Genomic DNA, 15,614 nt, shown 5'->3' on the forward strand with positions numbered 1-15,614 from the left:
CTGATTCGTGCGGAGCCCATTCCGATGCAAATTGCCCTGATAAATGCGGTTATCAGATTCTCGCCTGTGTAAAGTGGTATCTTGAGGGTTGAAGGGGAATTAATTACCACTTTTTCCCAAGACCCCAATTCAAACATACCCTTACTTCATCTCTTGAAAATGGACTCCCCTATTTTAGTTCCAGAAGCAACCCCAAATGATTATGTCTCTATTACTCACAAATCAAGCACAGCTTCCTTGAGTACCATGTCCGACATAACAGATCTATTTCCTAGTCGTGGGTATCCACTTATCGATACCATTATTGCCACACCACTAGGTGAGTTGGAAGCTGCCTCCGCCCAAGCTGAAGATTTTGAAGCTGTTAGAGACCATGCTGAACGGATTGCAAAAAGCCTTGTTCGACGCCTTGAACCTCTCAGAACTCTTGGAACGTTTGACAGACACATTCCCCAGTGGTCTGATGAAATCAATCTGTTCTTTGGGGACCACCCCGATATTCGTGATGCCTATGAAAGTAAGTCATGTGATCCTACCTACTATGTATTCCTCAAAGAAAGCTTCCCGTTTTGGATCAAGTCCTTTGATCAGGAGGTAATTCTTTCCTTACACCAAAAGAATAAATTGAGGCACAATTTCGATCAACGAAGCTTCAAAGAAGTATGGCAATACATAAAAGCAAACGAAGTGAAGATCCATGAATTCAAGATTCAGCGGGTATTGAGGGATTTAATGAAGAAACACCCTGCTGACTGGTTACATTACGAACAAGGTACGTGCTTCAGACGTGAGTATAAAGACTATCTTGAATTTCTTGACAATCATGGATGTTTGCTTATACAGCTATACTGGGGCTTAAGTTTGCAGAATAAGAGAGCCTTAGTGAATATCCTTGCTCAAAACTACCAGAACAACATGGTTCTTCGTTACAAAGACATCTCTAATGTATTGAGTTGTCATGAAGATTTCAAGAAGCCCCGTAACTGGGATTAAGAATAATGATGAAAGGAACGAGCTAGGTTGTCTAGCATGAATTAACCTTGCCTGTGCGCGTTTGCGTGAAATGGTTGCAAAATCACTGCCACAAATTTAAAATACCTTCCGCAGCCTGCTCCCTGCCAAACTCGTAAATGCCATTTGAGTTACTTCTTGGTGCATTTATGTGGCCAGTAATTGTTGCTAGGTCAGTGGTGTACTCTCCATCCAAAAAAATCACTTCTTTTGTGCCAGCTACCGTTGGCTTGTCGGAGTCTTCTAATTTGTCCAGTTATGTGGTATCCAAAAGATTTGGGTCAGGCTCCAGAATATTTGACGTCTACAACACCAACAATGGAGCCATACCAAGAGGACCCGTCGACCCGTCCGAGGTGCTTTTCTGGTTTCTTCGTTCAAGGTTACTGAGAAGTGCCTTCAGAATGTACAGTTCACAAACAGGTTCACCACAAATAGGCACTAAAATGGAACCCATGGCTACTATTCGTGCTGGTTTTCGGTCCAATATCCTTCTCATCAGCGCCTCCAAAGTTCCGGTCACCGACCTAGGCTGGCACGTCGTCCACCACGATGTTGATGGTATTGATGCTTACCGGGTGTTCACACTCGCAGACGGCCTGACGTACCAATGGACCTACAAGCAAAAGTACCTTGAATTAGTTCACAACCGTGGTAACTTTGAGACCGAAGTGAGACAACGTATAGGCCTGGTGGAGATTCACGGCCTCAATGGCTTTACATTGAAGGTGGATGAGTCCAAGATTCCATTGACATTGGCATTAGCCAGCGCGTGGTGCTCCTTTATTGATATGTGGAGCTCCAAGTATAGCTTTGGAGGGGTCTACTGGCCCGACCGGTCCCTGATCTGCTAAAGTGAATAAGTATGATTTAACAGCTACATAGCAATATACGGTAGGTGTGCACGACCCCATCTGACGCTTCTCGCACTTTTTGCACATCATGAAAATTTTCTAATTAACTACGTTTAAAAACATAATATGTCTGACAACGAACAAGAACAACATTCAATCGACGAACAGTCCCCCGTCAACACTCACGATGAACCAATGGGTGAAGAGGCTGCTCCAGCCTTGGAATCCCGTAAGGTTTTCGTGAGACCTTTGGACTATCAAAGTATGTATCCTTTTTCCAGAAATTTTCACCCCAAGTACTTATACTAACTAAACTTTAGCTCCAACTGAAGAAATCGAAGAATTCTTTGCTCCAGCTGGTGCCATCGCCGAAGTGCAAATGATGAGAGGTTATGCTTTCGTCTCTTTCGAAGAAGATGGTGCTGCTCAAAAAGCTGTTGATGAATTCAACAACACCGATTTCCATGGACAACCATTGATTGTTGAATTGGCCCGTGAAAGAAAAGAAGATACCAGAGGAAAATACAGAGTTAAGGTTACCAACTTGCCTGATGGAACTGCTTGGCAAGACTTCAAGGATTTTGTCAGAGACAAGACGGGTACTACCCCAACCTTTGCTAAGGTTTACAGAGACTACGATTCTGGTGAGGTTATTGGTGCCTTAGAATTCGGCGCTAGAGACGAATTGGAAGGTGCTATTCCAGTGTTAAATGGATCTGAATTCCAAGGTGCTACTGTGGATGCTGAAGAAGATACTTCTCCATTTATTCCACCTCCAAGAAGAGGCGGAAGAGGAGGTTTCGGTGGCCGTGGTGGTTTCAGAGGTGACTTTGGCGGTAGAGGCGGTGGCTTCAGAGGTGGCCGTGGTGACTTTGGTGGAAGAGGTGGTTTCAGAGGAAGAGGTGGCTTCAGAGGTGACTTTGGTGGAAGAGGTGGTTTCAGAGGTGGCCGTGGTGACTTCAGAGGTGGCCGTGGTGACTTCAGAGGTGGCCGTGGTGGTTTCAGAGGTGGCCGTGGAGGCTTCGACCGTGACTCCCGTGGTGATGACAGAGACTCTTACGTTTCCAACCGTGAAAGATCTCCAACCCGTTATTAAAGGATCCCTATAATATGATTGTCAGTCCCCAAGTTGAACCATAAAGAATCTAACAGAATTGTTTTATATATTTTTAGTTGTACCAAGAATGATGTGGGTCCCCCAAGTTGTTCGGAAGAATTGTTTCAATAACCATAAAAGAGAAAAGAAAGTAAACTGTTGTGTTCGAAGAGTAGAGGTGGAAATGTGTGATATATGGCTTGAAGACGAATATCTTGTTTCAGTTCAAAAGTTGTTGTAACATTATCCCGTTATTTTTAAATTTTAGCTTTTTTTATATCCTGGCGTCAAAAGCTGGCTTCTTAATAGATGCTTGTATTTCCTGTTTCAGTATTATTGGAGATTTTTGTTATCGCGAAAAAAAAACTTCTATTGAAGAATGGTAGAAGTTTATCTGTATGGTCCTCATGAACTCCAGTCCGTGAAGGTGTTCCAACAGGACCCTCTGACAAAGGATGCCATTGTGTTCATCCATGGTGGAGGTTGGAGAGACCCAAGCAATTCTTTTGACGATTTCAAGCCAATTATGAAGGACTTTTCAAAATGCTCCTTAAACGTAATCTCCATAAACTATAGGTTGTCACCCAGTGCAAACACCGAGGCTGAATTGAAGAAGATGCCTTATTTCAGACACCCATTCCATCTTCTCGATGTTCTAAAGGCACTTGTGTTTCTTGTGAAGGACAGAGGATTGAATATCATCCTGGTTGTTGGACACTCGGTTGGGGCAACTTTATGTTTACAGCTAATGAACTACAAGGAGGTTTTAGAATATGGGTTTAAATATATCCCTGCAAACAACAAGATGCTTCCCACGAAGCAAGAATTAGACGAAATAGACACTACATTGGCAGATTCACACTTTCGTCGGATATACTTGATTGATGGAATTTTCGACGTGGAAAATTTGGTACAAGAATATGGTGATTCGTACCGAACTTTTGTACGGTGTGCATTTGACTCTGATGATCACTTCAAGGACGCAGTCCAGACTTCCAACCACCAGCTTGGTGCTCCACACTTGTTCATTCAAGACACTACTAAGGTATTCCTTATCCATTCATTAGAGGATGAATTACTCTCGCCTAGGCAAACCAAACTACTTGCTACATATTTGACCAGTGTGAACATCAACCATGAAGTTGTGTTGCAACCCTGGGGGCTACACGAGGAAGTTTACCGAAGACTGGAGGTTTCTGCCTTTATTATCAAGAATTTATTTTAAGTCATATAGGAAAAACGCTATCGACTGCAGCTTTCACTCTGCAAAAGAGGTATGATTCTCCTTGACCAGCCCCATCCTACTTTGTGGCCTTCATCTCTTTCTCTAGTGGATTCCAATCCTGTTGGGCCATGTAGTAACCAGCGAACGTGCGCACACCAAGTTCACGCTTCTTCGCACTGAAAGATTTTTCACTCACCAAATAAATCGACTACAGCATGTCTACGCAAGTTATCAACTCTTGGGCCGACGCCGAAGATGACGTGCCAGCCCCCGAAGTGACCACCAACCCAGATGGCACCAAGACGGTTGTCAGCTATAGACAAAACCAGAAGGGCCAGAAGATCAGAGTCACCCAAAAAATAAAGGAAATCAAGGTTCAAGAAAAAGTGCATCCGCTCGTGGCCAAACGCAGAACCTGGGCTAAGTATGGGAAAGAGAAAAACACCCCTCCAGGACCTGACACCAGAACCACGCAGTTGGGAGAAATCGTCGAGTTGAAGTTGGGTACCCAGTGGAAAGAAATGGAAAAGCAAGAAGAAGAAGAAAAGGCTCAACAAAGTGCACAAGTGATTTCTAACCAAAGAATCAAATGTAGACTTTGTGGAGGAGACCATTTCACCTCCAAATGTCCGTTCAAGGGCACCTTGGGAGACGCCGGAAAAGACGAATCATCTCTCAGCACCGCCGATATTGTTATTGATCCATCTTCACCCGGTGCTCCTTCTAAATTCGTTCCTAGACACATGAGAAGAGATGCTGAAGGTAACTTACCCGCCAGAGATAGCTCCGCCAGAGACGATTCCACCACATTAAGAATCTCGCAATTGAATACGCTTGTCGACGAGCACATGGTCAGAAACGAGTTACTTGCAGCATACGGACCATTAGAAAGAGTGGCCCTTGTGAGAAATAGAGACACTGGAATCTCTAGAGGGTTCGCGTATGTGTCTTTTGCTACCGAGCAATTGGCCGAAAGAGCGTTGAACGACTTGAACGGTAAGGGTTACCATTCGTTGATTTTACACATTGAGTGGTCTAAGAAGAAGAAGCAGTAGTTGTGTGTACAGTATAATATATGCTAGTTGTAAACTGGGGGTGTCGCGCGACATTCGGCTTTTCAGGTGCTGAGTGGGCCTGGAAATTTCCTGGTCCTCGTAGCGCCTTCTAACTATCTTTGCTAACTTGTTTATTATCAGCCACAAAGCTTTTAATTCCTCAAGAGACTTAACTTCAGCTGTAACATACGACTAGTTGGTTGAGTTTCTGTTTTTAACTTCACCTTTAGCTTCAAGGCCGTTTGTTTCGGAAATACACATAATCAAACCCTGAGCATGACTGATCATAAACTGACACCTTCAACACCTTCCAGCACCTCGCGTCATTCAATGATTCTGTTGAAAGGATCCTCGCCTCCCGGCAACTCCCGGAACATTTTCAGTAAACTTCTCCATAGAAGAAGTTCTACTAGCCTGCCTATCGGCCCACACTCAAGTTCTTCCACAAGGGCCTCCGCCGACATATCCGTCCAAAGATCTCGCTCCAAGCGTAGCGATAGGTCCGTTTCACGCACCCATAGCGTCCGCAAAGCAGACCGGTCCGTGGTGGACGATAACGATAGTTTACGCTCCGATGAGACGTTTAATGAGAACGACGAATCGGATGTTTCTTCCGTATATTCCAATCTTCATCACACGGGATCCACAACATTCTCGGAGCCATTACCAGGCTCGTCCGAAACCAGCTTCGAGGACGTGGACCGTAAATTGAACGAATTGTTGGTGCTGGGTCCTGCCATCTCGGAGTCGCCCTGGCAAGGTTTCAATCGAGATGCCCTCAATCCTCCCAAATATGTCAAGGTGATGCGACGCAACAAGGGAAGCCCTAAGACGGTGAGGCGGATCTTCTTGGCCCAGGAGTTGAACGACGAATCCGACTCTGACAGTGTTTTGGATGAATCTCCTGCTACTTCCAATATGGACCTTGACGGGGATGCGGCTGCCAACTTGGATAAAGCCGGTGAAAAGCCGGCCGAGGTGGACAGCTCGCTTTCCAAAGAGGTGTTCTCGATGTTGTTCAGCCGTGATGGGAAGTACTTGGCCATCGCTGGTCGGGACTCGGTCATCAAGGTGTACAAAGTGCTATCATCGCCATTAGGCCGTATGGAATACCAAAACCACGAGGAAGCCCATTCCAAGAACAAGAAGAAGTCCAAATCACAAGATGAGGTGTATCCGTATGCTCCCGTCTTCCATCAGAAGCCTGTGCGTGTGTTCAAAGGTCATACGAAGAGTGTTCTTTCCATTGACTGGAGTAAAAACAATTTTTTGCTCTCTGGAAGCATGGACAAAACCGTCAAGTTGTGGCATGTGGATAGGGCAGACTGCTTGGCTACTTTCCAACATGAGGACTTTGTTACGACTGTCAAGTTCCATCCGAATGATGATCGGTTCTTTTTGAGTGGTTCTTTGGACAACTACGCAAGGCTTTGGTCTATTCTCGAAGGGAGTGTTGCTTACGGCAGGAACTTGGGCGACGAAATGTTGATAACCGCCTCCTGTTTCACCCCCGATGGCTTACACTGCTTGTTTGGTGGGTTCAATGGAACCATCGCTATGCTTGAAACAAAGGGTTTACATATAATCCACAGCTTTGATATCAAGCCTGGTATGCCTCTGTTGAAACCCAAAACCGGCAAGAAGGTCACCAGCATCCAGGCCCTCGTAAACGAGGCACACCAAGATGATGATGACTTGAAGTACAAGTGGACTTATTTGATCACCACCAACGACTCACGAATCAGATTGATCAATGCCAATGAAAAGAAGCTTGTAACCCGGTTTAAAGGTGTTACTAATACAACCTCAGTTGAGGCATCTATTTCAGATGATTGTAGATACATTCTTGCAGGTTCGGAGGACCATTGGTGCTATGTGTGGGAAAATAACAACGCCATAATTAACAACAAGTTGAAATCAGCTGTTAGTGAAATGTTAAATGGAAAGAGACATCTTATTACTGACTTGGAATCCAAGCACAAGAAGTACTACGACTTCATTATCAAGAACAAGTTGTTGAAAAAGCTCAATGCTGAACAGTTCTTGAAAGATGATCAGCATTCGGAGTTCATAGCGAATGAGAATAGCAGCTATACTTCTTTCCATGCCCATCATTCGTCCGTAAATGCTGCTATTTTCGCCCCCAGCTTGACCAAAAAGCTCCTTGAGTTGTCTGACGATGTTGTGTTTGACATGATCAAAAGAGGACGTAATTGTGCTTCGGCTGACGAGTTTCCCAAAGTCAACATTCCTGATCAACACGAAATTGATACGGGTATAGCTGGCTTCATAATGGTAACCACTGATGAGACAGGTTTAATCAGAGTTTTCAGACAGGATGTTGCCTATGATCTTCGGAAGGGCATCATTGACTATTACAAGAAACTGACGAGAAAAGAATGTCCAACATTAACCAAGTCTTCCAGAATTGTGACGAAAGTGAAATCACCAGCTCTTTCACCTTCTTCTTCGATGTCTTCTGTGCCAAATCTCGTGAAGCATGAACCGTACCTCTCAACTAAAAGATTTGATAGCAGGCCTCCACTGAAGTCCATCTCAAACGGAATTTTGAACTCCCAGAACGGAACTTTTAAAATCAAGTCAGATGCTGTCATCTTTGAACAGAACTCACAACGGATTGCCTCATCTGGAGTTATCACCCCAGATTATGAACCTGAGGTTCCATTCCCGTCGATCAAAAATTCAGACTCTAGACTGTCTGTTCCACTCTTTGTAAATACTGCAGTTGATAGCCAAACGCCTGAAGTAATGCAATTTCAGACCCCGGTTACTTCTGCTCCCAAAACCACCACGTTCAAGTCTTAATGTTCGACTTCTTGAACAACATATGATATTCAAATGCAATAATTTAACTTCAACTATATAATACCTAACGTAGCTGTAACCTCAAACTGCATTCTGAGACGAATCGGTTTCATACAGCAGTACAATTTTATTGAATAAACCACCTATTTTATTACTGTTGAGACGTATTCTTTTCAGCACTCTTGGTTTGATCAATCCCACGCTTTCTAAAGTAAGTAGCTTGATAGCAAACCCACAGAACCTGTACTCGGCTTGCCAAATCGATTTTTCTTTGGCTCTTTTCAATTCCAACTCTTCCACCTTTCCAACCTGCTCTTGGTCTACATCACTATCCTCTTGTGGGATTGATACTGGTTTAGCAACATAAAACAAACCAGAGAATGTGTCCATTGGAGAAGTAGATCCAAATAAGCTTGCCGTCTCCTCTGACTCTCTGGCTAACTCAATACCAAGGAGGTGTCCTAGTATTTCCTCTTTTTCCACAAACACCTCCATCATTGCAGCTACCGGACTGTCCATATTTTGTACTTGGAATTGGAAATCACTGTAGAAATCTCCTCCTACTGGAAGAGTCTTTTGCTTTTCAAAGAACATCTTGAACCCAATAATTAAATCCGCATAAGCAGTCTTCAAATAAGTCTGGATTTCATTGCATTTGGTGGCCATTATAAAGTAGCTCTCCCAGTCCTCGTTACTGCTCTCTTGATCATACTGTCTACAAGCTTCCTCAAACTCCGAGGCTTTGTATGAGCTTGCCAAACTAGTGATAACCGAATTGAATTCTTCAAACTTCTCGGATTCATACCTTTCAGTTTTCAAACTATGGGATATCTTGGCTGCACTTAAAGCAATAATAAAATCCAATACAGCTTTAAGTGCATTAATCTCTGTATCAAGTGAGCTCACGTTACCTTGTACTTTTGTAGCAAAGCTATGAGCGGATGAAAACCGGTCTAGCATCTTCCTTCTTAGCTCTTCCAATAGAAGATTTTCGTTAAGAAACCTGTCAATATTAATGTAATTGGATATTTTGGTCAATTTCAAAAGATTCATCGAAGCCTGAACCCATTTATTGTCTTCAGGCAAACCACCAAAACCCAGACTCTCTTCAAGTATCTTCAATGAGTCGGTGGAAAGAGATTTAATCACATTATCAATGGAACTCTTGATCTCCGAAGTCATAGACAATTCATAATCAGATAATATGCAACCAAAAAAAATGTCAAAGTTATCAAAGAACTTATCACTGAAAGAATCCACCTCAGCTTCCAGGTACAAATTGATCAAACCACAATTGATATCAAAATAAACCTCACCTTTTTCGCAACTCAAAAATGTGGAGTAAACATTGGTTGTCTTATTATAATCTCCAAGAATCAAACTCCATATCTTGACCAACACATCTACAGTAACAACTTCAGATTGTAGTACTTTGAAGATGGGCTTTGCAAACTCCAGAAAGTTGAGAACTACTTTGTCGGCACTATCAACACTACTCTGTTCTGTTTTGTTCTTGTTGCAAATGGTGGACAAAGCTCCGAGAATAAAGTTACTCAAGTATAAGCAATCTTTTCGCAGAATATCTTGAATTGCTGTGAGCGTATCTTGTATCAACCCTTCGTCATCATCTTCGATTCCAACCTCAATTTCGTTAAAGGATCCTGACAAACACTTCACCCAAAATAGCCACATATTTTGATAATATGGTTGTTGATACATTAATTGCATGACTGTAGAAATTGGATAGTGATCAGATATAGGAGACCCTGTCTCAATACTTTCAGTAACCTCATCGCAATCTCTGAATAGTTGTAACAAGCATCTGGTTTTAATTGATTCATTCAAATTCACTTTATCGAAATCTCCCACCGCTTGCTCCCGTCCATTTATGGTTTCCTTTACCAATGAAAAATGTGACGTATGAATGAATCTCACAATCTCCAGGATCAATTTGTCGTTATGCACCTTACTGAATCCTAACCCCACTTTGATCGATACCATGAAACTCAGGATAATCTGGGTTTGTTCACTGTACTCCAAATAATCCAATTTTATCATTTCCTGTAGTATCAAAGTCAAGTAGCTCCTTACGTGTGGGTCTTGATCTATTTGACACATCTTTATCATCTGGCCTTTAAACTTATCTGAGAACACTCTGAGAGAAGGATACCCTTCACCTCCCAATGATGCTTGCTGCTTGTATAACTTGTGCAAAACCTTTGTGACTTCACTTCTGACACTATTGTTTGGATCTGATAACAACCAGCCATAGAATTTCAAATAAGAGCTCTGCAAAAATACGTCAGATGCAGTCAACATCCATTCTCCAAGAGCAGAAGCACACTCTTGTCTGAGCATGGGATCAATATCATGGTATCTGTTAGCAAACACCACATCGGTAACATCACTAAAATACTCCTTCAAAGTTTCATTTTTATGGTTGAAGTCCTCGACGATATTCTGGACCGTGTCGATTTGAGCCTTCTGCTTTCTTTTCGCCTTTCTGAGATTACTCAATTGACGTTGATGTTTTTCCAAAAGACCATTTACCTCCAGAAATGCCCTACTCAATTGAGTCTGAATAACCAACAATACAGTTGTAGCTACGTACCTTAAAGGTCTGATAGGACAGGTGGTCAACGTAAACAACCACGTGAATACCTGATTCACTAGTGGTGATGCTAAGGACTCACCTTCCTCACTGGTGCCTCTTTCAATGTATAATAAACCTTTCTTGTGGCTCAAAGCCACAATCTCTTCGAAGAATTCCACAACATTGGCTTTGAAAAACTTCAAGTTCTTGTTATTTGAAATGAACGGGTATTCATGGCTCTTCTGGCTCCTGAATGCAATTTCAAGCTCGCCTATTGTCTCTTTGGCCGAACTCAAATTCGATAAATCGTGAGGTTGCAATAAATGAATACATCCACAGCATCTAAGAATCAAATTCACCAAAGTGGTCACACACTCTATTGAGCCATTCTGGCCTCCTATGGAGTACTCTTCAATCCAGTCCAACGCCAACCGTTCAATAGAAGCGTCGGGATCGCTTAATGCTCTGTACAATTTGTTTTCCTCAAAATCATCACCTAACTCTTCTGCTGTTTGGGGTATTCTTCTCTGGATCTTGGTCTTTTTCGACAGTTTGTTCGAGCCCGCCGTTCTTCTCTTCTTTCTTCCTGGAGAAATGTACTCGTCGTCATCTTCAGATTCTGCTTGCAGTTCACTCAACCGTGCCTGTTCATCTTCGCTGCCGCTATCATTTTCTTCAATATCAGACTCCTCGTCGACGCCAGCGTTAGCCGAGATAAGCTCGTCGACGTTATAGCGCTTTCCCTTCCTGACCTGCCTCTGGGGATGCCTGGTTCTCGTCGCCGCTACCATAATTTATATTCCTTTTATTATATCAACAGATACAGATCTCTCGAACGCGTCTGAAAAGTCGCATTTGGTGCAGCCGAGCCAAAAGCGTGTGCCGCCCGTATCGCACTTTTTTCACCAGAATCCAATTTCAACCGCTCAGAAAAACAACCTTCACTGACTTGGTCGAACCGAAAACTGAGTAACTTATTTTTGTTTTGAAACTTCCCAATTAATCCATCTGGCCATATTATTAGAAGGATGTCTATGAGTGCAAGTGAAAGTGCCGGTGCCTCTGTCAAGCCGGAAGCTGCCACCCCCGTCACCAACGGCGTCAAGCCTGAGGAAGCTGCTAGCACATCTTCTGTGGACTTGGAAAAAGCCAGAAAATCGTTCCAAGACAAGGCCCAAACTTATTTGGCTGAGCAAGGAAGACCAGTGGTTGTGCCATCGTTCGCCAAATGGTTTGATATGAATGAAATTCACGAGCTTGAAAAACAACTGTTTCCAGACTTTTTCCCCCAAGATTCTTCCAATGCTTCAATTTATAGAAACGCTGATGCTTACAAACACCTGAGGGACTTCATGATCAACTGCTACAGATTGAATCCGATGGAATACTTGACCGTCACGGCGGTCAGAAGAAACTTGGCTGGAGATGTGACTAATATCATCAGAGTCCACCAATTCTTGGAAAAATGGGGTTTAATCAATTACCAGATAGATCCTAGAACCAAGCCCACTGTGGTTGGGCCCCAGTACACTGGTCATTTCCAGATCACTTTGGACACCCCGAAAGGATTGGTGCCTTTCATCCATGAAAACTTAACTATCAGTAATAGTCTGACCTCTGAAGATGTGGAAATGAAACCCGAAGCAGAAGACCCTCAATCCCCTCCCTCGTCTGTGGACTCTGAACCGATTGATCTCAAAACCATTCCTTTGAACTTGGAAGTGAGACCTAATGTTTATAATGACACAAAAGATAACTTCAAAGATAACACCAACCAATACGTCTGCAGTGTGACTGGAAAGGATATCAACGAAGTTAGATATTATAACTTGAAGAGTAAAGGGCTTCCAAACAACCAAAGTTCAACCACAAACAATGCTACAACCATTTCCGAAGAATGTTTTGAACAGGGATTATTCCCATCCAACTTCCAGTCTTCCAACTTCGTGAAACTCACAAAGGAAAGGGACTCGGAAAACTGGAGTGAGCAGGAAGTGTTATTGTTGCTTGAAGGTATTGAAATGCACGGTTCTTATGATCTTATCAACAATGCCAGTGCCAACCAAATTAACACCAACTCCAACGGACAATGGATCAAAATCAGTGATCACGTGGGAACCAAGACCAAAGAACAGTGTATCTTAAAGTTCATACAGTTACCAATTGAGGATACATATTTGAACAAGTTAATTGACAAGAAAGCTGATGTCAAGGTGGACAAAGAATACTTAATACAAGAGATTGCCAATAAAGTAATTGAAGCGAATGAGGGATCTTCAATCTTGCAAAGGAACTCTAAGGCTAAGATCAATGACATTAACAGCGATGAATCAAACTTGATCAAACAAGTATCAGAATTGACTTTAGAGAAGGTATCCATCAAGTTGGCCAACTTACAAGCTTTGGAAAATAACTTGATTAAAATCGAAAGCAAGTTGAACTTGGAAAGAAAACAAGTGGCTATTGAAAGATGGTTGCAGTATGAAAAGATTCTTAAATTCAAGCAATCCAATACTAATACCGAATTGTCAGCTTTGTTGGATGATTTGTTATCCCCCGTTAGTTTACACGAAATCGATTCTACCACTAATAAGAAGACTGATGAAACTGACAGTGCTCTTGAAGCTGCCAATAAGTCTGCCGATAAAGACTTGCCAATAAGTGTGGTGAATCCAAAAACATACCAATTCTGGTCCGGTTAAAGCAAAGTATCAAGTATATTTATGTAATTGTATAGTATAGAGAAACAGATATACGCATTAAGTGTTCTAATTACTTGTTGGATGACTTTTTAGCGGATGAAGATGAAGCTTTTGTGGTCTTGCTACTCAAAGACTGTACTTCTTCTTCGGCTTCTTTCTTAACAGTTGGTTCGTCTTTCACCAAAGCTACCTTCAATAATTCATTCTCCTTCAAAACAGCTTTAACCAACGTCTGCAATTCGGACAATTGGTTATAGATTTCATAATACTCCCATTTGATACCTAATCTGTTAGCATCGAGAACAGGCTTAGACACTTCATCGATATCCTTAGAAAATTTGGTCATATCAATATTGAACTCAGGATCCTCAGCCTCTGCACTTCTCTGCTTAGCTAAGGATTCGTACACTTGAGCATTGCTATTTTGAAGACTTTCCCATTCACTTCCATCAGTGTCAGTGTACCCATCAGTCAAATCCCATTCAGTGTCTATTTCATTTGCATCGTCAGGTAACCCTTTGAATCTGTTGTAGTGAACTCTTCTGGCATTGGCCAATTCGTCGACGGTGATATAGGTCAAAATTGGAGAGTAGATCACCAATTGGATAAAGTAGTGGATTGTTTGCATGTACTTGGTAGGTACAACCCATGAAAGTGGAGTTAACACGATTTCAATCAAGTTCAACGGAGGAACGTACAACTCTTGATCGGGAGCACGAATGTATCTCAAAGTCTTTTGGGCTACCAAGGCAAAGTATTCATCGGTGGCATTCTCCACAATGTTACTGTATGCGGTGGAGTATAAAGCAATAAGAATGTTCATCAAAATAACCGTTAACACGAATGTGTATGCGTAATACAAGATAGATGCATATGGGGGGACAAGCTTTGCCACATCGTCGAAACTAGAACCTCCAATAACCGCTTTGATCAAAAATAAAAAGATTGCTTTGGTGGCTTCACTTTTACCGTCTGAAGCGTCCAACCCCAAGAATCCCTGCAAGAACCCAAGAATAATGATGATCAACAAAACAAAGAAAATAAGCGATTCCTTCATCATCGTCTTGATAACCACAATCATGGCCCCCACAAACTTCTGAGCATCCAAGTATAACAATAATCTCGACCACATCAAAGGAGACACCAACGACAAAACTCTGAAAGAGATTTCATCATACTGCTCCTTCAAAGGACTCTTGTTAGCCAAACTAGCAAACCGGAACCCAACTGCGATGACCACCATCGAATACATCAGGTCGTTGAACACGTTCCAGAATCCCAAGTAGTAATACCCCACATGATAGAATTTGATGCACTCATCGACAATTGAACCCAACGTAAACAAGTAGAAAAACACTTCACAAGTATCGAGCTTGGAAGTCGACACTTGATGGGTGTTCAACACAATAGTGAAGAAGAGAAGGTAGAGCAACGAAAACAGGATTTCCAAAATATTCTGGTACAATGGGGTCTTCACTCTCGAAGGCTTGAAGTGACAAGCGATCTTCTGAGAAGCAGTTTCCCGATACAATTCATAAGAATAAGGATCCTTTTCAGATTGCACAATCCAGCCTCTCCACAACCATTTGATGCATCTCTGATACCCAGCTGACCCAATGATGGTGGTGGAATGCATGTCAACTGCCAATTCCATCACATTGAAAGGAGGGGAATCCTCGTCATTCAAGCAAATGGTGTAACGGTGACATAACATTGCCAAAAACAAGTACTCATCATTCTCAGTTCTTTCAATGATATCAGCAGCCAACCTTTGGGCAGCCACGGCTCTTAAGTTGTACAAATTAGTGTCATATAATTCGTACTCAGCCTGCTGCCAGTACCAATCACAAACCTTCAACAAACAAAACACCAAAGAAGATTGGTACCTGTAAGACGATGTACCTTCCTTGCCATTTCCTTTTCCTCCAGCAGCCTTGTAGACCAACCCAATGACATTTTCGTTCAAAATTGGAGATCCGGCATCGGTGATGTCGCTTTCAGCAAACTCGACCGATACTACCTTATCGATAAGATGCTTCAAGTTACTACAAATTCTCCATACTTGCCTGGAATTCGGGAAGAAAGTTTTGGTATAAGGACTCGACAGTTCCGAAGCCTCGATATCCGTACTCATAATATGTAACAAGCTCTAACAATGTGGAGGTGAGCAACTTTTTAAGGATTAGGAACAGAATTTCAGTTAAGCCCCATTTGAGATTTTTCCACGCGTTAGGACCACTTCGTCAACTATT

At 42.5% G+C, this 15,614-nt stretch overlaps 8 protein-coding genes across 8 annotated transcripts; 6 read left to right on the forward strand and 2 right to left on the reverse strand. All coding sequences in view use genetic code 12, as the record gives it.

Annotated features, from left to right (window-relative positions):
* Positions 1 to 159: 159 nt before the first annotated feature.
* PSN45_000345 (uncharacterized protein) lies at positions 160 to 1,865 on the forward strand (the record flags this gene model as incomplete). Its single annotated transcript, XM_006687766.2, has 2 exons — positions 160 to 979; positions 1,171 to 1,865. 2 exons carry the CDS (start codon positions 160 to 162, stop codon positions 1,863 to 1,865), a joined length of 1,515 nt encoding a protein of 504 aa, XP_006687829.2.
* A 126-nt stretch (positions 1,866 to 1,991) lies between these two features.
* On the forward strand, positions 1,992 to 2,961 carry PSN45_000346 (uncharacterized protein; the record flags this gene model as incomplete). The annotated part of the gene is made up of 2 exons (XM_066157448.1): positions 1,992 to 2,127; positions 2,186 to 2,961. The coding sequence occupies 2 exons, from the start codon at positions 1,992 to 1,994 to the stop codon at positions 2,959 to 2,961; spliced, it is 912 nt and encodes a 303-aa protein (XP_066013545.1).
* Positions 2,962 to 3,340: 379 nt separating this feature from the next.
* On the forward strand, positions 3,341 to 4,186 carry BNA7 (Kynurenine formamidase; the record flags this gene model as incomplete). The annotated part of the gene is made up of 1 exon (XM_006688709.1): positions 3,341 to 4,186. One exon carries the CDS (start codon positions 3,341 to 3,343, stop codon positions 4,184 to 4,186), a length of 846 nt encoding a protein of 281 aa, XP_006688772.1.
* Positions 4,187 to 4,401: 215 nt separating this feature from the next.
* On the forward strand, positions 4,402 to 5,241 carry TIF35 (translation initiation factor eIF3 subunit g; the record flags this gene model as incomplete). The annotated part of the gene is made up of 1 exon (XM_006688710.2): positions 4,402 to 5,241. One exon carries the CDS (start codon positions 4,402 to 4,404, stop codon positions 5,239 to 5,241), a length of 840 nt encoding a protein of 279 aa, XP_006688773.1.
* Positions 5,242 to 5,571: 330 nt separating this feature from the next.
* PSN45_000349 (uncharacterized protein) lies at positions 5,572 to 8,067 on the forward strand (the record flags this gene model as incomplete). The annotated part of the gene is made up of 1 exon (XM_006687770.2): positions 5,572 to 8,067. One exon carries the CDS (start codon positions 5,572 to 5,574, stop codon positions 8,065 to 8,067), a length of 2,496 nt encoding a protein of 831 aa, XP_006687833.2.
* Positions 8,068 to 8,148: 81 nt separating this feature from the next.
* On the reverse strand, positions 8,149 to 11,451 carry IRR1 (cohesin complex subunit; the record flags this gene model as incomplete). Its single annotated transcript, XM_006687772.2, has 1 exon — positions 8,149 to 11,451. The coding sequence occupies one exon, from the start codon at positions 11,449 to 11,451 to the stop codon at positions 8,149 to 8,151; it is 3,303 nt and encodes a 1,100-aa protein (XP_006687835.2).
* A 237-nt stretch (positions 11,452 to 11,688) lies between these two features.
* On the forward strand, positions 11,689 to 13,362 carry RSC8 (Chromatin structure-remodeling complex protein rsc8; the record flags this gene model as incomplete). The annotated part of the gene is made up of 1 exon (XM_006688712.1): positions 11,689 to 13,362. One exon carries the CDS (start codon positions 11,689 to 11,691, stop codon positions 13,360 to 13,362), a length of 1,674 nt encoding a protein of 557 aa, XP_006688775.1.
* Positions 13,363 to 13,432: 70 nt separating this feature from the next.
* Positions 13,433 to 15,496, reverse strand: YVC1 (Calcium channel yvc1; the record flags this gene model as incomplete). The annotated part of the gene is made up of 1 exon (XM_006687773.1): positions 13,433 to 15,496. One exon carries the CDS (start codon positions 15,494 to 15,496, stop codon positions 13,433 to 13,435), a length of 2,064 nt encoding a protein of 687 aa, XP_006687836.1.
* Between the last annotated feature and the right edge of the window lie 118 nt (positions 15,497 to 15,614).

This window comes from Yamadazyma tenuis, chromosome 1, assembly GCF_029203305.1.
Source record: "Yamadazyma tenuis chromosome 1, complete sequence".
Lineage (NCBI taxonomy): Eukaryota > Fungi > Ascomycota > Pichiomycetes > Serinales > Debaryomycetaceae > Yamadazyma > Yamadazyma tenuis.